Source organism: Apodemus sylvaticus, chromosome 5 (assembly GCF_947179515.1).
Source record: "Apodemus sylvaticus chromosome 5, mApoSyl1.1, whole genome shotgun sequence".
NCBI lineage: Eukaryota > Metazoa > Chordata > Mammalia > Rodentia > Muridae > Apodemus > Apodemus sylvaticus.
The window spans coordinates 151,436,519-151,463,065 of NC_067476.1; the positions used below are offsets into that span (position 1 = coordinate 151,436,519).

At 50.5% G+C, this 26,547-nt stretch overlaps 1 protein-coding gene across 17 annotated transcripts in view; it reads right to left on the bottom strand.

The window, feature by feature from the left end:
• Nucleotides 1-26,547, bottom strand: part of Zmynd8 (zinc finger MYND-type containing 8) — a 110,166-nt gene that overhangs the window by 81,802 nt on the left and 1,817 nt on the right. For 3 of the 17 annotated variants that reach the window (XM_052184313.1, XM_052184305.1, XM_052184304.1), the window contains exons 1-2: nucleotides 12,523-12,708; nucleotides 8,726-8,796 (exon numbers count right to left, since the gene is read on the bottom strand). In XM_052184313.1, the coding sequence (XP_052040273.1) occupies nucleotides 8,726-8,796; nucleotides 12,523-12,539 (88 nt within the window). In that variant the 5' untranslated portion in view covers nucleotides 12,540-12,708. Of the gene's footprint in view, nucleotides 1-8,725; nucleotides 8,797-12,522; nucleotides 12,709-16,227; nucleotides 16,300-17,456; nucleotides 17,688-18,343; nucleotides 18,398-26,547 lie in introns of those variants that run through there. The other 14 variants (XM_052184306.1, XM_052184296.1, XM_052184315.1 and 11 more) reach the window with 10 other exon arrangements.

Below are 26,547 nucleotides of genomic sequence, written 5' to 3' on the forward strand. Positions count from 1 at the left end.
CCATTCCCTTGTGCTGGTGACACAACACAGACCCCACACAGCTGCACACCCCCACTCAGCCCACAAAATGTACATGCAGCAGGATCAAGATGCAAGCGGCCTGAACAGAGAAGCCTCCGTCCTGGGAGTGAACCAGGCTGTTGCAGACTGCAGGTTTCTGGCCTCTGAGGCAAGGGCCTTGTCTGACTCACGCAGTTATGGCCAGACTCCTGCAAGGAAGTGTGCTGTGACCAGTCTTGCACAGAGAATGCAAAATGACAGCCCTGGGCCATTTCTGTCCCCTTGATGTGACTTTCTGGGTTCATGCGCCATCTTTGAGAAACTGATCTACACAGAGAAACATCTCTGCATTTAAATGAGCTACTGCTGCAAGAGAATGGCAGATCCATCCCAGCAAGCAGACGGTGAGCCCAATTCCGGGTGCTGAGCCCCCACCCAACCATCAAAGCCCCCCCTATTTTCCCCATGCTGGCAGCCATTATGGGTATCCCTGCTGGCCATGAAGGAAATGTGACTCAGACATTTAAAGCAAAAGACAAAACCTGCGCCTCCCTTCCCCCCCTCCCCAAGCCTTACTTGGTCACTTCATTCATTCTCATGAGCCTCAGTTTCCTAGACTATGAAATGGGAAAACACTCATCACAGCAGTGAGCTAAGAATCATTGAGGTAAGAAGGAAACACTGGCCGGCGCCCGGTGGGAACTCAGGAGCCGCGCACTGTGCCGGCACTCCTGGGAGATGGTGCTTGTGATTTATGCCCCAATGGTTTGCAGCTGAGACTGTCACCCTCAGACACAAATGTCACCCTGGCATCTTGAAAGACTGAAAGCTTTGTCTCCTCAGACGTGAGCTCTCTGGAGAATGCCTAGGATGATATAAAGGAGGCGGTAGACTCGGGAGCTACCCATTAATACCGCGTGATTTCAGAGGAAGAGAGCTGCTGCTGAAATCCAGAGAAGCTAGAAGCCCTGTGGATGGACGAGGTGTTGGAACAGGATTGGAGACTTCGAGCTAGACTGAGGAAGATGGCTCCGTGGGCGTCTTCACCCGTGGCCCAACCTGAGTTCCAGAGTCCTGAGACCCCACAGAGTGGAAGGAGAAAAAACAACTACCAGAAGTTGTCCTCTGGCCCTCACACACACACACACACACACACACACACACACACACACAGATGGAACATGTACACACACGCGCACACACACACACACACACACTCGATGGAACATGTACATAGACATAATGGAACATGCACACACACACAATGGAACATGTACACACACACACACAAAGTAAACTAGTGGAAGGAGAAAAAGCAACTACCAGAAGTTGTCCACACACACACACACACACACACACAGATGGAACATGTACACACACGCGCGCGCGCGCACACACACACACACACACACACACACACACACGCTCGATGGAACATGTACATACACACAATGGAACATGCACACACACACAATGGAACATGTACACACACACACACAAAGTAAACTAAACAAACCTGGGTTGGCCAAACCTGGGTTGGCGGTGTTCACCTTTAACGCGACCCCTCTGGTCACCCTGCTCTACTTATTGAGTTCCACGCCCAGAAGGGCTGCAGGAAGGAGCCTATCTCTGAACAAAACTATAACATAAAGCATTCTAAGCTGGGTATGTTGGCACATGGCCCGCTTTCCCGGCTACCCTTTAAGCCCATAAGTTCAAGACCAGCCTGGGCGACATAAAATAATCTCAGCTCAAAGGGAGAAAACAAACCGTTAACGTTTGACGATCGGAGGCAGGCTTGAGGAAAGCCTGTGCTATCTAACAAGTTCTTGGGCTGTGGAAATGGCTCAGGAGATACAGATATTTGGTGCCAAGCCTGAGGACTGAGTTCGATCTCACAACGTCTCCTCTGGCTTTCTGTCCATACACTGTGGCACAAAGACATCCACACGCATACGCCAAAACCAATGCAATAAAAACAAAACCTCAGCTGGGGGCTGGAGAGGGGAGCTGGGGTCTGAGCACCTGTCTAGAAAGCACAAGGCCCTGGGTTCAGTCAATCGCCTCTCTGCCAATTACTATCAGTTTCTGAGGTCCCAGTGCCAGCTGGACTTCACACAGCACCAAGCCCTGAATAAAAGACCTGAGCTTCTCCAGATGGCCCACCTCATCTCCGGAGGAATTTTCTCTTACTTGTGGAGACAGCCAGGGTGGGACCAAGCGTCTAGACAGCAGCCAAAGGGCAGCCACGTGACACATGGTCTATTCCCTATTGTTCCTGAGGAGCCGGTGAGCCATCCACACCCAACCAGCAGCCTTCCTGCCAGGAGACAAGTGACCATGTTTGGCCACTTCCCTTCTGTTCCTACCCAGACAGCCCTGACAGACTTCTGCTGCTCATGACACAGAGAGAGAACCCACAAAGGACACACACTCAGCGCTGGTGGTGCAGGGGATGGCACCCGTGTGCCACTCTTCCTCTCCCTTCAAGTTAATAAACTACTTACCTTTTGGGGACTTTAATACTGAACATGGAGAACCACAAGAAAAGTGGCCTAAATGGACAATTAGTGTTTTGTAGCCTGGATCACCACACTGGGAACCTGAGATAACCAGGGTTGAAACACAGAGAAGCCTTGTCCCCAACACATCACAAATGTCATAGCTTGGCCACAACAGATCTCAAGTCTATGAACCTCAGTGCCCTGGGTCCAAGCTCAGGCTGTAAAATCTGAATGACACTCTGGTGACTGAGTCAGAGGAGTGTCCTGATACCAGTGTGGAGGCAGCAGTGTTGTAATCCCAGCCTTGGGAACAGAAGTCAGGAAGATCCAGAGTTCAAGGCCACCTTTCACTACGCAGTAAACTCAAGGTTAGCTCCGATTATAGGTAACTCTGTCGCCTAAAGGCAAACTGAGGCCTGGTGTGGGAGCACACGCCTTTAATACCAGCACTACTTGGGAGGTATTTCAAGACTGGTCTGATCTCCAGAGACCCTGCCTCAAAATAATAACAATAGTAATTAATAATGATGAGATGGCTCAGCAGTTCAGAGCACACACCGCTCTCCCTGAGAATCCAGGTTCAATCTGCAACACCCACAATTCACAACTGTGCCCCAACTCCAAAGTCAGGGATCTGAAACCCTCTGCTGGCCTCCCCTGCACCCACACTCACTTGCTCATACCGAACAGACATCCATAGAATTAAATATTTTAAGAGAAAGATACCCCGAAAATGGTAGCAGCCAGAGCAGGCCCCTCTCCACAAGGAGAGCCACCAAAGGGCTGGCAGAAAGTCCCTTAGAAACAGGAGGGCAGTGGTGCACGCCTTTAATCCCAGCACTTGGGAGGCAGAGATAGGCGGATTTCTGAGTTCGAGGCCAGCCTGGTCTCCAGAGTGAGTTCCAGGACAGTCAGGGCTACACAGAGAAACCCTGTCTCAAAAAAACCAAAAAAAAAAAAAAGAAAAAAAAAAAAAAGAAAAGAAAAGAAAAAAAGAAAGAAACAGGAGGGCCTCTCCCCTCAGACTCTGAGCAATGTCGGGGCCTCCAATCTCTCTGAACAGTGCAGAGGCCAGCAGGCCAGCACCCATGGAAGAGCACTCTATACATGGAGTGTGTCCGCATGCACACACAGACAGACATTTCCTGGTTCCCAGGTTACCCTGGACCGCCCCACACAGCTTCCCGAGCTGGTTGGAGACAGTATACACACCTACCTCCACAACCTCTTCTTGGGGCAAGAGCGAAAATAGCTAGGAAAAACTCCCTGTTCTCCGAGTCTATCTGATGGTGGCTGGCATTTGGGGGGCAATCTCATGTTCACATAACATTGTGAGCACCCCATGTGAACAGAGCTCCTCAGAATTTTCCATTCAGGGGAAATTAAGCCACAAAATATAGCTCAGCTCTGGCAGGGGCAAGCAGGCACCAAGGAGCCTGGCTCTCTGGCCTGGGTTTTAAAGCTCTGTGCAGCTGGCAGCTGTGTAGAGGGCCTGCTCCACATCTCTAGGGTATGATGTGGTGGCAGGAACCCATGCCAACCCAGCACTTGGGAGCTAGAGGGTCAACGTCACCTCCACCTGCATAACAAGTTGGAAGGCAACCTGGGACCTGTGAGACTCCACTCCACGTCCCATGTCTCAAAAGAAAATGAAGTGGAGAGCAAGAGAAAGTTCTCCACAGCTACCTCAACAAGCCACACTTTGTCAAGCACGAGTACACATAACACACATACACACTCACACACAAAATGAAAAGAAGGCCCTATCACCTTGCTCTTAGTTGGGGGTGGGGCCCACTTGGAGGCCAAAGTCCTTCTAGAGAAAACGGTGTGCTCTTGAAGAGCAAGTCAGGAGAGCACAGGATAGCAATGGGAATCGTGACAGAGAACCCTAGAAAACCAGAGATAGTCAATTGTCTTTTTAACGTATGTGTGTATCTGAGTGTGAGTATGGCACACGTGTATGTACCACCAGAAAGGTACTGGATCCCCAGGAGCTGAAGTGAGAGGCAGATGTGAGCTGTGGGTGCTGGAACCAAACTCAGGCTGTCTGGAAGAGCAGCACCCACATACGTTAACCACTGAGCCATCTCCCCATGCCCCCATTGACTTGAGTGGGTCATGGTCTACTGAGTGTACACTTGAGTTAGCAGTCTTCGCTGTCCACTGCGGAGTGGCCTAAAAACACTCCAAAGCAGTTCACAAGAGGCAAGCCTGAGGAGCAGGCTTCCCCCGTGAGGGGATGGAGGAGCTGGGGGGGGCAAGGGGCCCACACTGACGGAAAGGAGCCAAGGGCCGGCAAGCTGGCTCCATGGGTTAAATGCTTGCCACCAAAACTGAAGATCTGAGCTTGATCCCAGGGTAGCACATGGTCTAAAGAACCAACCCCAGCAAGCTGTCTTCTGGCCTCTACATGCATCTAACCGCACGTGCCCGTGTGTGTGTACATATATGCACACAAAATTGCAATATGCACACAAAATTGCAATGTGCACACAAAATTGCAAAATAAATATATATTTTTGGAGACAAGCACACAAACCCATGGCTATGTGCAAAAATAGAAATAAAAATCCCACACAGACAAGAGCAGTAACTGTGAGTACACACGTCTTCTCTGTTAATAACTTAAGAAAACCTAGAAGCAGATGGCCCAGCGTCAACACACACAGCCAGAACTCCTGGATCTTGCTTTCTGATACCACTGTCCCAACAAGGGCCTGAAGCAGAACATGACGACGACCAGGCTAAAACAGAAACAATCATAAATAGACAGAGATGGCGAGGACAAGGATACCCAGAGCCAACGGCCCCGTGGGAGCAACCCGTGGTAAGTAGCAATGGGTAAACCCCAAGAGCACAAGAATGATCCTTGTGTCCACAATTACACAAAGGAACGATGGAGCACATGGAGGCGAGGAGGGCTGAGGGGAAGACTCAGTAATTAAGAGCACTGGTTCTTCCAGAGAGGACCTGGGCTCAATTTCTATATGACTCACAACAACCTATATATAACCCTAGTTCCAATGCCCCCTTCTGGTCTCTGTGGGCACCAGACATGCACAAGGTAGACAGGTAAAATATCCAAACACAGAAAATTAAACAAACAAATAAAAAATAAACCCTTTTTTTTTTGTGGGTGGGTGGGTGGGTGGGGCAGACAGACATAGGGGAACATCATCTTCACTGTAGAGAATTCTAATGCAGTCACTCTGTCCTGGAGGAGGAGGCACACAGAAGAGGAGGAGGAGGAGCACGATCCCCTGCTCTTGGGCTGTGGCTCAGTGATTTCCTTTCAAAGGATGTACTGTGGGGAGCACTCACTGCCTGGCATTAACAAGCTCCGGGTCTCATCCCAAGTACCACATAACCCCCGCATGGCGGCACACGCCTGTAGGCCCAGGACTTAGGCAGATCACCCTTGACTACACAGCACGTTTAAGGCCAGCACTGGCAACCATGAGCCTCTGTTCACTCACACACACACACACACACACACACACACACACATGCATACACGCCTCTTTTTAAAGAGTACAATTGGGAAAATGTCATGGTCAACAAAAACAAATGTCTAAGAGACTGAGGAGACAGCATCATGTCGTGTCCCAAGAGCATTCTGGAAGAAAAAGGGGGCCTTTGCCGGGGAAAACTGAGGAAGTCTGAATCCAGTGTGGGCTTTATGAGTCCAGAACATCTAGATACACCAAGGAGGACAGAAACAGTCGGGTAGAGAGAAGCAGGGGTATGTAAGCATTCTTGAAATCTAAACCTCTTTAAAACCAGCTTACTTTAAAACCAGAACTCAAAAGGGGAGACCGGCTCCCTCAGAACCAGCTGCCACCAAACGCCTTTCTAGCAACATCTGTGTTGAATCTGTGTGATCCGGAGCTGGCTGCCAGGACCCAGGACAGCATGTTCCAGAAAAGACAGAGGCACAAACTCCCAAGGACAAACAGAAGGACACAGGGAACAAAGCTGGGAAGAGCTGGTACTGGTGAACGGTGTCACGGGGCAACGGAGAGGCGGGTCCTGGTGACATCAGACAAGCAGAAGGATATTAGAAGGTGGGTGGACGGAACTAGACGCTTGGGAGGTAAACATGGGTGCCTGTTTACATGTGCACTGTTTACATGGAGGCACGAGGCCAACCTCAGGTCTATTCCTCCTGTGCTGTCTGTCTACCCACTGCATTTTCCCAGAGATATCACACTGAAACCAGGGACTCAACGCAGGATGTTTATATAAGTTCTAAAGATTACCTCAGGTCCTCAGCAAGCACTTTACCAAACCTGAGCCACCCCCTCAATCCCTCAATCCTATAGAATGGTCCAGAGCTGGCAAGCAGACAGAGGGGAAACAGAATTAGATTATGAACTAGGCACTTTGTGGCAATGACAGAAAAGGTCTCTACAGTGGCCAAGAAAGGCAGGTCCCTGGGGACTTTTCCCAAGTTGGTGGCCCATGACTGTGGTCCTTCTGGAAGAGGTTTTACTCTGCCTCTTGAGGAGAATCCAGGAATGAGGAAGTCTTGACATGGCCTCCTCCCCAACAGAAAAACACATAGACTCTGGTGTCCTCACCTGCAGGGTGGGATACCTGTCACTTCAGAAGGGGATTAGACAGGCCCAACACTAGAAGGTTCCTGTTGTCTCACAGGCCTTCAAACTTTTTATCCCAGACAGCCTTAGGTGGGAGGAGCCTGAGATAGCAAGTAATTCCATCCCTGACTTTAGCCTGAGATAGCAAGTAATTCCACACCCATGTTTACAAATAATAAAAGGAGCCAGGCTCTGAGTACACACCTTTTAACACCAGCATTCAGGAGGCAGAGGCAGGTGGATTTCTTTGAGTTCAAAACCAACAGGATCTACAGGGTAAGTGCTAAGCCAGCCAGAGCTGTGTCATGAGATCCTGTCTCCAAAAAGAAAAAAGGGAAGTAAACAGAGGACAGACGGACAGACAGACAGACAGACAGACAAAGATGAAGACCTAACACCACCCAGGCCCCTCTTTATGGACTCTCTCTCATCCTCTCTACTCTGTCTACATCATCAGGACGCAGGTCTCAACACCAATCCCAATCCCAGCAGCAGGGCTTCAAGGGGCTGCCTCAGTCCTAACTGTCTGCGAAGGCTATGGTGGAAGGCCACGCCCTGCTCCAGCTCCCAGGGTTCCTCACCACTTGGAACAATGAAACTCAGATGACCTGAACATGCTGGGACAGCTGAGGCAGGGGGACAGAGCAGTGAGCCTTGCCTCTTCCGCCTCTTCTTCCTCCTCCTCCTCTTGCTCCTTTCTCCGCCCCTCCTCCCAATCAGCTCTGTGTGACCACCTGAGCCCTAGCCTAACACAAAATAATAGACAGTCTTTTCTTTCTTTTTTTTTTTTTTTAAAGCCCCAGGATGCTCTCTTTTCTTTCAGGTGCCTCAAGGAAGTGCTATTTTATGACATCCTGGCCAGATAAGAGCCTCCTCCAGAAGGATCTCTAACTACCCTTCCTGCAGCCCCTCCCACCTCCCAGACACAGCCTGGAGCTGCAGCAAAAGAACAACCGAGCACTGCACGGCCATTAGGGCTATTGTGGCAGATCCGGGATGGTCCTCCGAAGGGCTGCAGTTGAGAGCAGGGCTGCTGTTGAGATCGCCCAAGGCGCGAGCAAATACCCCCCTTGGGGTGCCCCACAAACTCTCACTGAGTAACAAGGCAGGCCCAGGCCACTGCAGGCCCCCCTCAAACGGCATAAACAGAGAAGACACCATAGTGGCCTCCTCACTCTCTTGTAATTGCAAACCAAGACCACCATTTTCCAATGAAGCTGGTCCACTCCACCCTGCCAACTGCCCAGAGCCTGCTGTTACAATCAGGAAACCTGCCACAGCTGCAGACCTCAGTAAGGGCTGCAGAAAGCACATTTAGACTCCTATTAAGAATCGCTCTGGGGAGAGGCAGGCAGGCAGGCGGGCACCCACAGCCCCAGACACACACCCAAAATTTACCACAGGGCAACACAGGGCAAGTCAGCACACCTACACAGGCACGGCAGGGAAGGACGACGGCTGAACCACATGTCTCCAGAAATTAGGCTCATCCATCAAAAGGCCCTACAGTGTGGTGGCCAGCAGCTCAGAGAGCCATGTCTCACCTCTCTCCCAACAACAAAAGAAATCCCCCTGTCCTGGAGGCCGGGAGTTGATAATCTGAGATTTTTTTTTACTCACCTTTAGAGCGAGTAGAGATATCCATTCCCTCCACCACCTCCTGCTCAGTTTTTATTTCCTCTTCAGCCAAGCTGAAATAGAACAGATTATGCATGTTTAGGTAGGCTACAGATGGTCTCTGTGGGGGCAGCTGCTGGGGAGCCGGGAAGGCAAAGCCGCCTTCTCTCAAGTCCATCCTTATGGGAAGGAGAGGAGGGGGGGGACACACACCTGATTTCAACCAAGTGTGAAGATGCCAAAGGACTTCTTAAAATACCAGAATACTAAAAATACGGTTTTTTAAATAAAAGTCAAATTAATACTTCAGTTGTCATACCTAATTCATTAAGAGATTGTGAGGGATTTTTTTTTTTTTTTAGTTTAGAAAACTCAAGTACAACCCACCAGCTTCAATCCTAAAGAACCCAGCCTTCAAATTAGCAAGTCTCTTCGCTAACACCAGGGAGCCAGGAAGGTAGGTTTGAATCGGAGAAGCCTTTGGGGGCACCTTGTCTACCAGTTCCCAGGCCTTCCCCCCTTCCTGAACCTAACAGTTCCCCAGTGTGTCAGGAACCCAGGGGAAAAAAAGAAATACTGGCTAAATTACAAAGTAGAAAAACATGGTCAGGTCCTAGCGGCCTTTATTGTGGGAATCAGGACCCTAGGGTCGCTGGGCAGTCCCGACCTTACCAGGCATGGCTTCCTTCTGAACTGTGACTAATTACACGCCAGCACAGACAGTGGAATGAGGAAGGATTATTTAAAGGACACAGGCTGAGTGGTAAACTGGGCTAAGAAAGGAGGAAGGCAGGCCCCCTTAGCTAGGAAGGTCTGTCATCCAGAACCTTCTCTGCCTCCCTGCAGGAACACAGGCCCAACAGAGCAGTCAGGCCCTGTCAACCTAACACTTCACAAGCCAAGCAGAAGGAACAGTTCAGGCTTTCCAAGATGCCACTTGGGTGAGAGGCTAAGCCAGCCCTCCAGGTGCCATCCCAACCGATCATGGCCCAGCAAGAAGGAAACAGATGCATCGCCAATCGCCATGCTGGAATTTTCCACTGGGAAAGCTTGAAGGCAAGAGAGGAAAACAGCTGAGAAGACTGTGCTCTCTGTGTCCCGTGTCTGTGTTAAAAAGGCAGCCCCGAGCCTGAACTCTCAGGGTAAGATGGAGTCCTGTTTGGGAGCACTCCAGGTGTGTAGGGGAGGACAAAATTCAAGACAGGAACTAGGCAGAAAAAAAAAAAAGATTATTGCACAAGACAGGAGCTGAGAGTCCTCTGAGAGAAGAGAGAAGGAGGTAGTTTGGGTCTGAATTTGAATATTAACACACTTAGTATTCTTACACACAGCCTAGGTAACAATTTCATTTAGTCCACATCTGTAGAGAGACCAATGTCACAAATCACCAAGGAGATACTGAAACATTGTCACAGGTGATCCTTCTCAAAAGAAGCCTGCTTGCCAGACCTGAGCACACCATCCATCAACAAGGGACAATCGTGGGAGTGGGGGCAGGGGACGTGGAAGATTCACCTTCTACTCCGGCTTTAGGGGAAGAGCATCTCCAGGTCAGAAACACTGCCTGGACCATGCTGGTCATCTCCTGGGTGCTGATGGAGGAGTGGTTCTTGCAGCCAGAGATGGGCTACATGGTTAACTTCAAAAGCACAGCCCATAACCTAGAGATCTTCCTAGCAACTGGAATTCTGGTCCCCTCTCTAGAGCATGAGGCAGGAGAAATGGACCCCACCCATATTTTGAACGAGCAGTGAGGTACAATGCTAATTTGTGCTCCAACTAAAAAGTACCAGTGGGGAAAGAAACAATTATAAATCTCAGAACTAACAACACACACACACACACACACACACACACGACTGAAAACCCACTTGAAGGATTTCTGCTGTGATGAAAACAGTCAAAGGTGTATTGATCAAGGAAGAGGACTGCACTGAGAAGAACAATTACATGGCTTGTGAGAGCCCAGAGGGGCTGAATACCTCAGGCAGGAATGCAGCTGAGAAGCAACAAAAAAGCAAAGTAGTTTCGGGGTAGCAGCTGAGTTTAAGATAATCAATTCTGAAACAGAAGTGTGGGGGGGGACTTAAGCTGTCTTCACAAGTGATCACCACAGTCACCTGACTTTAGCAACAGCACCGTCAATTTCGAACCTAGAATCTTCCTGCACCACTGAGGAAAACCATCTTTTTCCCACAACAGCAAGCCATCCCCTTCAAAGGCAACCCCCATGTGTGGGAATACACGCATGCACACACACAACACACATGCACGCACAAGTGTACAACTTGTATTTGACTAAATTGACAATTGCAGCATCTGAATTTAAAAGAGAGAGAGAAAGAGAGAAAAAAAAACGAAAGAAAGAATACTTCATTTTTGAAGGCAAAGACCAAAATTCAAAACCAGTCATTTGGAACAGCCACATCTGAGGGACTCCCCTTCACCTACACTGCAATCTCGGCTTTCTTTTTCTCTTATTTTTTATGTTTTTGTTGCTGTTGTTCAGGGTTAAGCCCCGGGTGTGTTACAGGAGGAAGAACTAAAACTACTCATATCAAAAGTGCTGACGAGAAAGAGTAGTATCTTCCTAAAAGTCCCCACAGATCCTGGGCAATTTAGTTTAAGAGCTGTGTTGGAGATTGTGGGGTGGAAGTAGGGGGCGGGCAGCCAATAACTATCTTTAGAAAGAAAACTGCAGCTGGAGAAAATACTTTGAACTTTTGCCATTAACACATTAAAAGTCTTTGCATATGCAACCCCCTCCCCCCCATTTGCCACACAGCCCTCCCCCCACCCCACCCCACCCCTGCTGCTAGAATCCTACAACCTTGATCATTTCCATCCACAAAGGAACAAGTTCTATCTGCAAACTGACATTTCTATTTTGTAAAGGTCTGATAGGGTGAATGGACACATACAGAACAGAGTGAAATAAGCCAAGAGGAAAAAAATATATATATATATCAACTAGTTGCATACATTGCATGCGCACAACCATCAGGACTTAGCTCATAGTTACCCAATGCACTTGCTGGGGGGATCCACAAACTGCTACATTTCAGGCACCGGAAGGAAAAACCAGCACCTGCAAACACAATCAAGTCCATCTCTTCCCCTTGCCCAGAAAGAAGACTCCCACATAACTTATTCCCTGAGCAAGAAATCTGGGCTTCTAAACCTACACGCACTGGGGAGAGAAAACGAAGCAATTAAAAGTTGCCTATGCACACCGCACTTCTGTCCTTCCAGGAAGCCCTTCTGAGTATTCCTTCTGAGGACTCGGGGACAGTCCGTGTAGCCCAGGCATCTCACTCCTTCGACACTTCCAGAGGAGAGAGAGAGAGAGAGAGAAGAGGAAAAGCGTAGCTATTTGACAGGGTGTTAGGGAAAGCCTGGATGGATATGCAATAGGCAGATCCTTCTTTCCCCAAGTGCCCTTACTGTTTGACTTTTACAACAATCTGTAAGCCAGCTAGAACACAGAACCAGCATGCACAAGACCTTCCTGCCCTAGTCAGAGGAACATCACACAACAACTCAGGAAATCATGCACACCAGTCCCAAGCTCTTCTCCTAGGTTTTAAAAGAAGGAAAGGGTCTGGGCTGTAAAAATACCTAATACCCAAGGCACAGCATTCCCCCCCACCCCATGTCACAACCATCAGCATCGAAATGTAAAGGGAGGTGAAAGGAACAAAAACAAAACAAAACCAGGCATGCTCCTCGAAATCTGCAAATAAATTCCTTTAATTGGGGGAGGGGAACAGTTAGCAAAAGCGTCCTCGGCAATCACTCACCTAAAACGGGCAGTCATCGGAGCTAAGCTATTTATGCAGGAGTCTTAAGATGGCGGCTGGCAACAGTGCCTCATTCCTGTATTGAACTAAAATGGTAGCAGGGTGTTCAATAGCTGAGCTCATGTCTACGGAGCTCTGCTAGCCCCGAAGTCGCCTTCATAAACATCAGAACTAGGAAACGCTCCACCAAAGGACACCAACAATCCAACGTTTGAAGAATAAAAAAAGAAGGAAGGAAAGAAGAAAAAAAAAAAAACACACAAAACAACAAACTGCAGTCAGTGGCAGGGAGACTTAGTGAAGTCACAGGTTCCCAGGGCAGAGCCTTCCCTTTCAGGCGTCCAGCCTTCCTCAGGAGACTGTGCTGGGGCCCCCTTACCCTGCACTGAGGTGAGTGGAAGGGTAGGAATTACGCGGGCCCCCCTGGCATAATGTGAAGACAGACAGGTGTCTCTGCCACGCAGATCTGTCCTAGAGAGCAGGCGGCGGCAGGAGGAAGCGCCTGTGCCCTTCTGAGTCCAGAGCAGCACAGCTCGACATCACTTCTCCAGGTGAAAAAGAAATCTCCCAGAAACAGCAGGCATCAGGGAGGCAAAGCTACAGGGCTGTACCTCTGTCTGAGGCCAGCGTGAAAATATGGACAGACTATGAGCCTAGAATCTGCCACCACCAAATACAGCAGCCACTCCTGGGGCCGGGGATCATCAAGGACCCTCAGTCTGCAGAGGACAACCCAAGTCCACGGAAGACTCTCCCAGAAGAGGCTCCCGTCCACCTCCCCCCACAGAGCCCGGGAGGGAGGTAACAATACATTTGGTAAAAGCCCCCTTCACAGGCCGAACTATTAATAATAGCCTCATGGTGGCCGATGTCACTGACTGCTAAGGTCTGAGAGCTTCAGAATTCCTCTAGCACTAGGGACAGGGAGTTTCAAGGTGACAGCTTTTCAGCTCCTAGGGAGAAAGGAGGACGGGCACCATGCCCAGGGCTGAGCCGGGCAAGGCCCAGCCGCTGGCTGGGAGCCGGCCTGCAGGTAGGTGATCCGGGTAGGGCTGGCCGGCGTGGCAGCATGCTAACTGCAGGGCTGGCAGGGCCTCCCTGTTTGTCTGGAAGGAGAGCTGAACCTGATGGGGGGGGGGAGGGGAAGGGCAGCCAGAGCCCAGCAACCTGAGGCCCAGGGTAACTCCAAGAGTTGCTTTTTGCATTTGAAGAACGACTGTGAAGGCTTCTAAACCCAGCACTGCCTTTTACATCTGAGCCATGGAGAGGGGCCCCTTCAATGTGTCTTTCTTCTCAGGGTCAACCAGAGGCAAAGGGATCCGAGGGCTGGCAAACGGGTGCCTTGGTCAGAGCAGCCAGAAGGGGAAAGAAAGCAAGCAGAAACAAAAGAGATCACACATTTGACTAGGTTGGACTTCCCAATCATAGCCTCCAGGGTTACCACCAGCACTCAGCCTTCTAAAATATGACAACACACACACACACACCTTTTATTTAAGACCTGATGCTGCACAGGCTCTCTGGAAGGAAGAGGGAAGGCTATTGTTTTTATCCCTAATTTATAATCCAAGGGACCTCGTGCTTTCTTTCTGACTCAAATCTTTGAGCGTCGTCGATTATAAAAGTAGCTAGACTTGGCTGCAACATTTCTGCAATGTTCTTGCTCTACAATTAGGAAAAAAAAAAAAAAGCCCTGAAGAAAGTTTACTGAGTGATTATATGTAATTAATTCCTAGTTAAGAAGGCGCACTGGCCATTTTCTGGAGCTAATAAAAGCAGTGGCTCCCCTCCCCCCCACACGTGAATGCCACTTCATCTCCTGAAGCAGAATGGGGTACCCATCTTGGAAGGTCTTAAACGGGAGAGAGGGTGGGGAGAAGGCTGAGGGATGAGAGGGAGGGAGTCACTAAAGAGAGGAGAGAGGGAGAGGGAGAGAAGGAAATGGGGTGGGGTGGGGGTGGGGAGAGAAGTGAATGGGAGGGGGATGGAGGGAGAATGGGATGGAGGGGGAGGGAGGAGGGGGACAGAGAAAGAAAGGGAGGGAGGGAGGGAGAGAGAGAGAGAGAGAGAGAGAGAGAGAGAGAGAGAGAGAGAGAGAGAATGCACCAGTGTCTGTATCTGTCCCTTTGCAGTTGTGCATCCCCTCTGGGGACCAGGGAGGCAGGAGGAAAAAGGAACACAGCCTGCCAGTTTGTTTTCGCCTCTGCAATTTGCACAAGTGTTGAACCTTCCACCTTGATGAGGGAAAGCAAGGCGGGGGATGGGGGAGTCCTAGGGAACGGATGCAGGAGACTCCTCAGCTTGGCCACCTGCTTTTCCTAAAAAGAACAACAGCAACAACAACAAATGGTAGAAATTTCCAGAAGTCCTATACTCACGCCACTGCAAATGCCAATCTCTAACCTTTCCCCTAAATCTACTGGTTTAAGAGTCCAAGAAGAAAAGGAAACCCCGTTGGGTTAACCTGGGGGCCAGCACTGAGGTCCCACCAGGTCCAACTGCGATGCAGACTTTTTAAATTCTCCCTTTAGTAACTGGAAAAGAATGCCACTTCGAAAGCAATTAACTTTTTACCAACCCCGGGCATGGTGGTGGAGGCCACGAGGGAGAGCGGGCAGCTTGAGCCAGGGCTGGGAAATTGGCCGGCGTTCAGTCACAAACAGATCCTGGCTTCCCAAACCTGCAGGAGCCATTTTAAAGGGAGAGGACAAGTGCTTGGCCCTCAAGTCTCCTTTCAGCCCAAGAAGTTCCGCAAAGGACAAACGAAGAGAGGCGAACCAGGAGGCTGGTGATTAGCCACTGGTTCTTCAGGCAGAGGCCTCAAGAAACTCGGCTTGTAATTTCCATTTACAGCAAGGAGATAAGAGTAAAGAGCACAGCAGAACTTGAGTGCGGCTCAGACGCTGCTGGAAAGAACATCACCCTCTCTGTGTTTGACTCGGGAGACACCGACAGGCCTGCCTCACACAGACTGCCCAGTTGATAATTTAGTCTGTCTCTCTTTACTGCGTGAACCTTTCTCAAGTGATGTCAAAGGTTCAGTTGCTTGCCCACTACAAGAAAAGAGTGGAGAGAGAGTCTGTGCAGCTGGCCTGCGGTGCCCACTGCTCAGAGGCGGTCCTTCCAATGCAGCCAGGCGAGGTCTCAAAGCAGGAAATATATGTGGTGAGCTTCCAAGTGGACCCTGAAGGGGAGGGTTTTAAAATTCTAGCTGCAGCCCCAAAAGTAGAGCAAATGCAAAGCCAACATGCCCAGGGGTGTGTGGAGCAGGCTTTCAGGGAGGTAAAGGCTGTATCTGGTGGTCAGTTTGGGAGTGGGCAGACTTCTGTACTAGATGTAAACACATGAAAACACAAGGCACACACGCGGGCGCAGGCCCTGTGGGGGGAGGGACCTCTGGAACCCTGAAGAGCAAACAGTTTTGATCACATTTCCCAAGCAGATCACCTACCCAGAGTTCAGAAGAGCCAAACACAGTTCTAGGTCTAGCTGCAAGCCACAATGAGCCCAGTAATTCCTCCTCCCAGCAGAGGGTAAACAGGAAGTGAGATCTTCAGTCCTAACTGCAGATTAGCAGGAACAGTGGATTCAAGCCATCACCTGAACTCTAGAAGCCACACACCAGCCCCCCCAATTACCACAGACCCCAGAGGTTCACCAAACTCTTGATACACGCTCACAGAAGAGATGGATTGCTTTACTTACCCACCACACGGTTCAAGCAAACGTCTCACTTTTCCTCAGTTAGGAGGAGAGGACAGGCTGGCAGATTTGGGACTTGATCAAAAAGGAAAGATTTTTTTTTTTTGTAAACAGTTACATGGTATTATTAAAAACACGCACCACCAACAACAACACAACCAACAACACAACCCAGCAACTGGATATGAGATGTTGTCATGAGCCATGTCCCCTGCACTGTATCACCGAGGACAGGAGATGATATAATGTTTTAAAGTGGGGAAGGAGAGAAGGATAAAAGAAACATTAGCCCGTGGAAAATCATGCAAGAGTATAAAACTAAAGAAGTCCTGAGTCCTCACAGATCTTTTTTTTTTCCCCCTGCAGGATGTTATTCAAAATCTCTCCCCATGCCCACTCCCACCCCACCCCCCAGGCCTCATGCCTACTCCAAAAACTCCCTCAGAGTCTAGGAGACACTTTCAGAACCATTTGCTGGCTGTAGGCTGACTTGAAGAACACTCTGTACCAAGCTAAGTCGGGGGGAATAAAAAAAAACAAAACAAAACAAGACTGAACATTGTTGAAGCAAGTGCGAAGCTCTGGAGAGGAAGAGAAGATACCACACACCACCGCCCACCTAGGCCCAGGGGCCAGCCTGGGTCCCTGAGTACTGCTCTTGCTGGGGCCTGGGTTTCTGTTGCAAGCAGGCATCCCCTCTTGTCAGAACTTATCCCAGCCTTTCCCAGAACCTCTCTGCTCTCTGCCACAGGCAGTCCTGAGCTGGGCTGGGAGAAGACCTTCTGCCTTACCTTCTATGTTCTCCCCCCCAGCAGGCATGTGACACACAGCAGACGACAGTGCAGGGGGGAGGACTGTTCAGAGAGAGGGGGAGAGAGGGGGAGAGGAAGGGAGAGAGAAAAAAAATAAAAGAAGAGGGAATAATAGCTTCTCTTTTGGCATACCAGGAGCTAGCTTCAAACTATTCCATAAATTCTTTGCCCTGGTCAGAATAAAGGTGTTCCAGGCCCTCACAAGTCTCTAAAATCAAGCTATGGCTAATGGCTACTGGGCCATGTGACCCAAAAAGGAAAAAAAAAAATCTCTCTAAACAGTCCCAAGTTACCCTAAGTGCTCTGGGGGGTGGGGGGGGTGAGTGTGGCAGAGACAGGCTACAGAGAAATCACACTGCTAGTCCACGACTCAGATGACTCAGAGGGAGGGGGAAAAGATGGTTAAAAAGCCGAGCTTACCTCTGTGGATGCATTGTTAACTGTGTAATGTCAATACTTATAAAACATGGAGGACAGGCTCCTAGTTCTCACAGAAAAAGGGTTTGGCACTTCGGCTGATGATCTGGCCGCCTAATAAAAGCTCATCCCCGATTGGCTGCCTCGGCCAATCGGAGTGTAAAGCCGCCGCGGATTGGCTGAAACACTTCCTGAGCGATTATCTTTGTGAGGCTCGGGCGAGCAAGAGCCATCCTGTGCATAGAAAAAGACAGGCTAAGCTAGGCCTTTTGCAGGAAGAAAAACTTGGGAAAGGGCCCCCCACAAGCACTTCTCCCACCCCCTGGCTAGATTCCCCAGGCCAGGCAAACCCGTGCAGCCAGCCTGACCTGCTCCAGCAAAGCCCGAGGCCAGCATGCCACGGGGAAGAGCCCTTTTGGAGTGGGCTGGACGACTGGTCCACACCTGCCCCCACACAGAAGTCCTTCTCTACGCAGGCAAGAAGGCCGTTTTATACAACAAGCCAGCTTGAGTGGGTCTCAAAGGAGAAAGGCGAGGCTTAGGGTGGAGAGCCCCCAGGGAGACAGGAGCAATAAGGACAAAGCCAGACTACAGGCCTCTGAGGGGCTGAGGGGGTGGGGGGGAAAGGCAGCCCAAGGGAGGCTCCCCAACAAACAGGCAAGGGGCACCCAGGTTCCTGAGAGCGGGAGATGTGCCGCTGCTGTGGGGAGGAGTGATTAAGTTTGCCTAGTCATGGTCAAAGTGCCTGCTGGGAAAAAGGCAGGCCCACAGAGCCATTTGCAAAGCACAGAGACCTCTAACCTCTCGCCATCCCCCTTCAGTCAGTCCTCATAGAAAACCCAAAAAGATCTCTGTCAAGATGGCAAGGGAGGGACCCTCTCCAGGCTTACCCTAAGAGAAGCCAAATGCGTTTGCTAGCAGGCCACAGGCCTCCATTTAAGACTTCCCTCCCCCACCAATGAGGCCTGCTAAACCTGTCAGTTAAACAAAAAAATCTGACTTCCGTATTAGTCTGCGATGCCTTCAGCTTCCTGCCTGTTAACCCTCTCTCGGACTCTAGGCCTTGCTGGGAAAAACTAGGCCCTGAGATTGCAGAAAAGGGCCTGTGGAAAAATACCAGCTGCAGCTCTCCAGGCAGATGCAGAAAGAGAGAGGGAGCTAGCTAACAAACTGCTGTCTCGCCTCTGCTTCCCAGGGAGGCGTGGACCTTCTGAATCCAGGGCATACAGGCAGTGCCTCTCAGTCTGAGAAGCCATTTAAATCCAGAGGGACAGAGGAAGATGTCAAACCGGGCCAGAAAACAAGAACCTCCATTATAGTCAGGCCTACACACCCACAGGTTGGCCCTTTCTGTCACAATTGCCCCTGTATGTGTGTTCTGGAGGGGAAACTGGGCCCTGTTTGGTGGGCAGACAAATCCCCTGGGCTTCGTAAGGACTCTTGCTTCAATTTATTTCCACAGAGAACTGCTTCTTTTCGTCCCCTAAGGCAGATGGAAGGGCGATTTCACACACACAGACACACATTGGCAATCCCCCTACTCCCCCCCATTTCTGGCTCTGCTCCCCAGTAAAATATTAACTAGTTTCTCAGACCTGCTTAGAATTCTACCCGATGGTGCTGGGTGGGAGACCAGTGCCTGCTTCTTTCCTAAAAGCTGCCATTTGCAGTGTAGAAAAAGCAGAGAGAAGAATCCGAGACGGCCCAAGGCTTTCTCCTTAGGTTTTTTTTAAACAACATCCTTAATTAACAAAATTAAAAAACAAAAAACAAAAAAAAACAGATGCTAACTAAACACCTTTCTTCAGGGTTGATGCAGCCAGACACCAGGAGGTGGACCCAGAAAGCAATAAAGTCCCCATCAGCTACTGAAATTAGGACTCATTCCTGCCTCCCCCAGCATTTCCTCAAAGGAACTGAAGAGCTGAGCTGGTCGCTGGCTCTCCGGGGGGTGGGGGGGGTGGGGGTGGGGGAGTGGGGGGGGCGGCCCAAGGACAACAGATGCAGGCCAGCGAGCACTCACTCTCCCTGGCTGGGGACCTGCTCAAGACCCAGCCGGGAATCTAAACACACACTACAGCGGGGCAAACCCTGCCTTGGAAAAGGAGACAGGATTTTGTTTTAACCCGATGAGGACGATGATAGCAACGGGGGAGATCACCAGAGCCACAAGGCCTGACAAAAGGCACTCAGGACAACAGGCCTGGCTTCTTCACCCAAAGGGAGGGGGGTCATCTCTTCCTGGGGAGAGAAACCTTGCTGGGACCAAATGGGGAACCAGAGGCCTGATCCTGTCACCCTCTCCTCTCCCTCCCATTCCTGTGGCTTCAGACTCTACCATCAGCCTTTTGAAATATGGCTTGGGGATGGCGGGGGGGGGGGGGGGGGGGGGGGGGAGCAAAAACAAAAGGAGTTGCTGATAGGTCTCATAGACACCTAACTTCCTAACTGGAAGAGAGGGACCATATCCACAGCAGGGGAGCAGAGGGACTAAAGCTTGTTGTGTAAGCACACACACACACACACACACACACACACACACACTCTCGCACTCTCTCTCCCTCCCTCCCTCCCTCCCTCTCTCCCAGGCCCTGATCACTTGAACTGTTTTCTAGGGCAAAGAGCAGGAAGCCGCCGGCATGTGCTGGTGACCTATTGGGGCAGCTCTGTTTGAGGAATGCGGCTGCTATTCAAGCTCGGCTGAGGTTATCTGGGAAATGTAACTGGGCTGGAGACAGGGACAAAGGTATGCTGGAGACGGGGATTCTGGGAAGAACAGAGATTGAGGAGGAAGCCGGAGGGCCGCCTACCAACCAAGGCTGAGCTGGTGCTTAATGGAATGTGGCTGACCCGGCGGCAGCGAAAAGCAAGAGCCCGGGCCCGGGCCACAGCCACAGCAGCGCTGCTCAGAGGCTAAATTCATCAGGGCAAGGATTGCTTACCCCTTGAATTGGGCCCAGAGAAGCAACGTGCACCGTGCAAGGCCACACAGCTAGCCTGTGATCTGACTTCCAAGGCAGTATAACCCCGGCTTGCTGTGTCTCTGGAGAAGGCCTCCGGAGTGAGGCCAGACTGAGGCCACTCACACAGCAGCAGTGTTGAGCCCTTTATCTTTCTCTTAAGCAATCCACCCTTAGGTGGGCTTTGCAATTGGGCCCAGAGCTGGGAGATCATCAGATTCAATTCATTACAGATGAGGCCAGGGAAGCCCCCTTTCTTGTCCAAGCCTCCTGCTAGATGGCCACCTCAGACGATACTTTTTATAATCCTTAAAATCTGTGCGTTCCGACAGATGCAATTTTGTGTACCCCCACCCCCACCCCAGTGTAAGTGGCAAATGGGAGACTTCTGGGCTATCACAGAGAAGAGCTGGTTGCTGACATCCAGAGAATAGAAACCAAAGGTACAGTAAAGACACTGCAGAATGGGCCCCACACTGCCAGGAATTTTGAGACCCAGAATGTACACTGTACTGAGGTTGGGAGTCTGAGGCAGTAGGAGTGAAGGAAAAGAAAAAAAAAAAAAACCAGACCATAATGCTTTGCACAGAGAAGCGGACACAAGCCTAAACAAGTAGGCTCCTCAATGATATTAATAATGAGCTAATAAAATTACATTAAAACATGACTCTTTTGCTAGGCTTGGTGGTACAGGCCTGTAATCCCAGCTACTGACTGGGTGGATGGAGTGAGGGGCTGTCAGGAGGATGAAAGGTCCAAGGCTCGAGCTTCTTGGAGGGTGAGATCAAGGCCAGCCTGGACAACTTAGTGAGACCTTGTCTCCGAATAAAACACAAGACATGGCTTACACACGTAGCCCACTCAGTTCTGTGGCTCTTACAAGGTCAGAATCTGGTTCTGCGGAAGCCATGCAGGGTCAAGACGCTAGCCTCGCCTGGAGGGAGAGGAAGGACGGGTCCAGCTTCCCTCCCCTGTGCCTCACTTAGCAGAGGCCAGGCCTCCCTGAGGTTCTCAAAGCCTCTGGCCAGCAGCCAGGCGGCAGCAGGAGGAGCAGCCTCTCCACGCTGCATCCCAAGATAGCTTAGACAGCGACTGGGAAACGGTGCCCCGGACTTATCTGCCTCGGGCAAGCAGGCAAGAAACCGGCTTCTTGTCTGCCTTGAAATACGGGGGACTCAGGCAGGGATGGGGTTTTAAATAGCTTGGTTTTGTGTTGTTTTCTGTTTGGCTAATTGGAACCAGAGCCAACCTGGGGGACAGTGACAGCAGGGCCCACCCGACAAAGCTGACAGCATCCCGTTACAGCCACAAAGAGGCAGACAAAACTTGTGCCTCCTTAGGACAAGATGTCTGCCCTGGGAGGAGTGTGCGCATGTGTGTGTGTGTGTGTGTGTGTGTATGAGAGAGAGAGAGAGAGAGAGAGAGAGAGAACATGATTTTACTTCTTTCTAGACAGGGCTGGCAGAATAAGATCAGTGGCGAGAGGGAAAATAGGAAGGGTTGGGGCAAAGGGCAGGTGGTGAGATGAACAGCCTGTGCCCCATCAGGCAGATGGCCAACAGCACAGGGTGTGTGTGTGTGTGTGTGTGTGTGTGTGTGTGTGAGAGAGAGAGAGAGAGAGAAAGAGAGAGAGAGACAGGGTCAAAGCAAAGTCAGAAGGATCAGTATTACCCAACCCTGCTTTGCTGCTGTCCCTATTGCTTTGCTGTTTGTCTCCCCACCCCACCCCCACGCTCCCCATCCCCCCCACTAGACCATTGCCTTTCAATGAAGGAAAGTGTTTGCCTCCCAAAGGACATGTGGCAATCTCTGAAGAGATTTCGGATTGTCACAGCTAGGAGCTGAGACTGCACATGCTCCAGGAGAGGCTAGGGACAGTGTCGCAGCCTGTACTGCAAAGGTCCAACCGCAAAGCAGCCAGTGTCAGAGTGAGCAGCACTGAAGCTGGGAAGGACAATGCTTACCCAGATGCTTCTCTCCGAGCCTGCCCGTCACCACAGCACTCTAAACAGAACCCAGCGCTGGTCCTGGATTATTAAGGTCATAAGCCACCCATCATCTAACGATGGATTTAACAGGCGTACAACAAAACAGGGCCAGGAATGGTAAACACCTCCCTTTAACCCCAGCACTTGGGAGAGGCCAATCTTTGTGAATTCTAGGCTAGACTGGTCTAAATAGCAAGTTCCAGGACAGCCAGGGCTAGAGAGACCCTGTCTCTAAGATAGATAGATAGATAGATAGATAGATAGATAGCCACTGCCTCCTACCAAAACCTTTGTTCCTGTCCTTGCAGGTGCTGAGAACACACACAGTCCAGGATGTCAGCCATCCTTGCCCTGCTTCTGTCCCTCCTCACAACCCATCCAGGATTGCCACCTCTCTAAGAGCACCAGCTCAAGTCTTACAGCTGACCATCCAGCCCCACGCCGCCCCCAGGTCCTTCTGCCTCACTCTCTCTGCTCTGCAGCCCAACAGTTCTGTCCACCTGCTAGGACATCCATCCCCTTCTCTGGCCTTTACACTTGGTCTCCTGCTCTGCTCTGCTCTGCACCACCCCCACCCCAATCCTTCACCCCCCCACCCCCTGTCCATCTCTCTGCTTCCCCAACCCTAACACTAAGCCATCTCCTCCTCTGGTCCTCAACATGTCTGGCGGGCTGTTCCTTCCAGCTTCAGAAAGCACTCATCCAAATCCTGGTGTGCTAGAGCCTGTCTGTAATTCCTTCATTTGGGAGGCTAGATTCGAGGCCAGCCTGGGCTACATTGCCCAGCTCCTGTCTCCAAAACCCAAAGGCTGTGTGGTTGGAACAGGCCATGGGCTCCATCCTCAGCACAGCAAAAATAAAAAGAACGGATTCCCCGCAGGTACATGGAGGTCTGCCTCTCCGCCCCGGCTCAGCCGGGGGGGGGGGGGGGGGGCCCATTTCTTGTGTTGTTCACCTTTTCCTTTCTTCCCCACATCAAGAGGCAGAATGGTGCAGTGGTTGTGCGTGGCGTGCAGCTGCCAGCACCAGACGCAATCCCAGCCGTTCCACTCACCAGCTGCAAGGTCTACAGTCCTCCAGGCCCCGACTTCCTCTTCTACACAAGGGCACAGTCAGGACACCCACCTAAAGGAGACGCAGCCACCGCACAAAGGTAGCCCACATCCAGTTTCCTAGCCTGTTGGGCTCAACCTCTTTTCTTTATGTTTTTTGTTGTTGTTTGGTTGTTTGGTTGGTTGGTTTGGTTTGGTTTGGTTTTTCCAGACAAGAGTTTCTCTGTGTAACCCTGGCCGTCCTATTCTGGAACTCACTCTGTAGACCAGGCTGGCCTCAAACTCAGAAATCCACCTGCCTCTGCCTCCCAAGTGCTGGGATGAAAGGAGTGTGCCACCACTGCCCGACTTCAACCTCTTTTCTTATGCTTTTCTGACAGGGTTTCTCTCTGTGTAGCCTTAGCTATCCTAGAACTCACTCTGTAGACCAGGCTGGCCTTGAACTCAGAAGTCCACCAGCTGAGATTAAAGGTGTGTCCCCGCCACCACTTACTTAGTCTCAAAGCTTCCCTCCAGGCTAGCAAGAGGGCTCAGCAGGTAAAGGTCTTGCAGTAAACCCCGCAACCTTCTGCATGCTGTCCCCATGATGGATCACATGATAGATTCACACAGGATCACATGATGGAAGGAGAAAACAGATTCATAAAAGCTGTCCTCTGCACACATGTGTGCACGTGCATAAACACACACTTTAAGAAACAATAAAGTCAGGGTGGAGAGAAGGCTCTGCAGTTAAGAGCACTGGCTGCTCCTCTAGAGGACCCAGGTTCAATTCCCAGCACCCACATGTCAGCTCAAAACCTTCTGTAACTCCAGTTCCAGGGCATCTAATACCCTCACATAAGCATACATTCAGGCAAAACACCAATGCACATGAAATAAAAATAGATAAAATTTAAAAATATATAAAATCATGTACACACACACATACACAAAACACTTTTATTATAAGAATGTCCCAAGAGTCCGGGTGGGGTGGTGGCGCACGCCTGTAATCCCAGTACTCTGGGAGGCAGAGGCAGGTGGATTTCTGAGTTCGAGGCCAGCCTGGTCTACAGCGTGAGTTCCAGGACAGCCAGGGCTACACAGAGAAACCCTGTCTCGAAAAACCCAAATCCAAAAAAAAAAAAAAAAAAGGAAAGAATGTTCCAAGAGACGCTCAGCACCTAAGGATGCTCAGCTGCCAAGGCTGGTGACCTGAGTTTGATTCCCCAGGACCCATATGGTGCCAGGAGAGAAACACACCAGCAACTTCAGGCTGCCCTCTGACCTCTAGATGTCAGCCTTGGCACATACAGGCCCCACACACATTCACACAAAAATAAGTAATAGAATACAGTTTTTAAACGTTTTAATTTTCTGGAAGCTGATGAGGTGGGACCAGACTCCTGGAAGCTGTCCTGTTCCCCACGATGCACACACAAAGGCTCTCACACACACAGTGTAAAGAAGATGCAATCTGAAATCTGCTACAGAGCCAGGGTGGTGGTGGTGGAGGCGGGAGGCGGCGGCTGCTGCTGCGCACGCCTTTAATCCCAGCACTTGGGAGGCAGAGGCAGGCGGATTTCTGAGTTCAAGGCCAGCCTGGTCTATAGGGTGAGTTCCAGGATAGCCAGGGCTACACAGAGAAACCCTGTCTCAAAAAAACAAAAAACAAAAAAAAGAAAGAAATCTGCTACGGAGGGGGGGAGAGGTAAAGAGACGAAATGGCCAGTTTTGGAGTTCAAGACTGATGTGTTTATAAAAAGATGTGGAATGTGTTTTATGAGGGTGCGGTGCGGTATGGTGGAAGGGGGCACCTCAGCAGGCCCAGGCCAAGGCATCCCTTCCCCCTGAGGGACCAGCCACACAATGGTATAGCATAGAAGAGAGTTTATTCAGGGCATGGGGGGGGAGTTAAGAGAGTAGTAGAGGCAGAGAAAGGCAGAGAGAAGGAGAGAGAGTAGAGAAATAGAGGCTGGCCATGACCACGTGGGGAGGTGAAGGGGGAGGGGAAGAGCCCAAGAGGGCAAGAGAGAAACAAGCAGGAAACAGGAGTAAGAGAGAGGAGGGGCAAGCAGCCCCTTCATAGTGGGCCAGGCCCACCTGGCTGTTGCCAGGAGGTAACTGTGGGGTGGAACCTAGAACTGTAGAGTCACAAGTTCAAGACTAGCCAGAACTTAATGAATAAATGATTCAATTTATGTCACATTGGGGCAGTTTTATGAAATTGGCAAGAAGGACAACCACTCCATTATACCCACCAGCTTGTGCCCAGTTTCCCAATCCCTAGTGCTAGAGGTAAACCAGCCTGGCACTTGCTGGGCTAGAACTTTACCACTGATCTCTCTCTCTCTCTCTCTCTCTCTCTCTCTCTCTCTCTCTCTCTCTCTCTGTGTGTGTGTGTGTGTGATGTAGGACACTGTGTGTGATATAGCCCAGTGTGCGTGTCTAATGTAGCTGTGTGTGTATAGTCTAGTGTGTGTATGTGAAAGATAAATGTGTGTGAGAGAGAGATAAATGTGTATGAGAGAGAGAGAGATAACCCAGTGTAGCCCACCATGTCCAACTTGTTTGGTGTTTTTTGCTTCTTGAGAGGAGCTTGCTTTGTCCTGAATTCTCCACGCTCTTGCTCCCACCTCACAATTACAGGCTGAGCCAGCCACAGGGGCAGCAGCAGTCTTTAGTTGTTTTTGAGTACGTTGTGGGAAACAGGAATAACGAGAAAAAACCTGGTCCACAGAGACACAGATTCAGCCCCTCAGGATGTAGAAGATGAGAGAGTTCTGCATCTACCTATCAATCCATTTCAGCATCCCATGAGAGCCAAGCTTTGGACCAGAAGTACAACTTCCCAGACTTCCTCAACATTATTCTTGGATCTGACACATGGTCTCTCTACATGGCCCTAGTTGTCCTAGAACTTACTATGCACACCAAGCTGGCCTTGAACTTACAGAGATCAATCTCTGTCTGCCTCTGCCTCCTGAGTGCTGGGATTAAAGGGACCCACCAAGCTAGGCAGCGGCAGCACACACCTGTAATCCCAGCACTAGGGAGGCAGAGGCAGGAAGATTTCTGAGTTCTAGGCCAGCCTGGTCTACAGAGTGAGTTC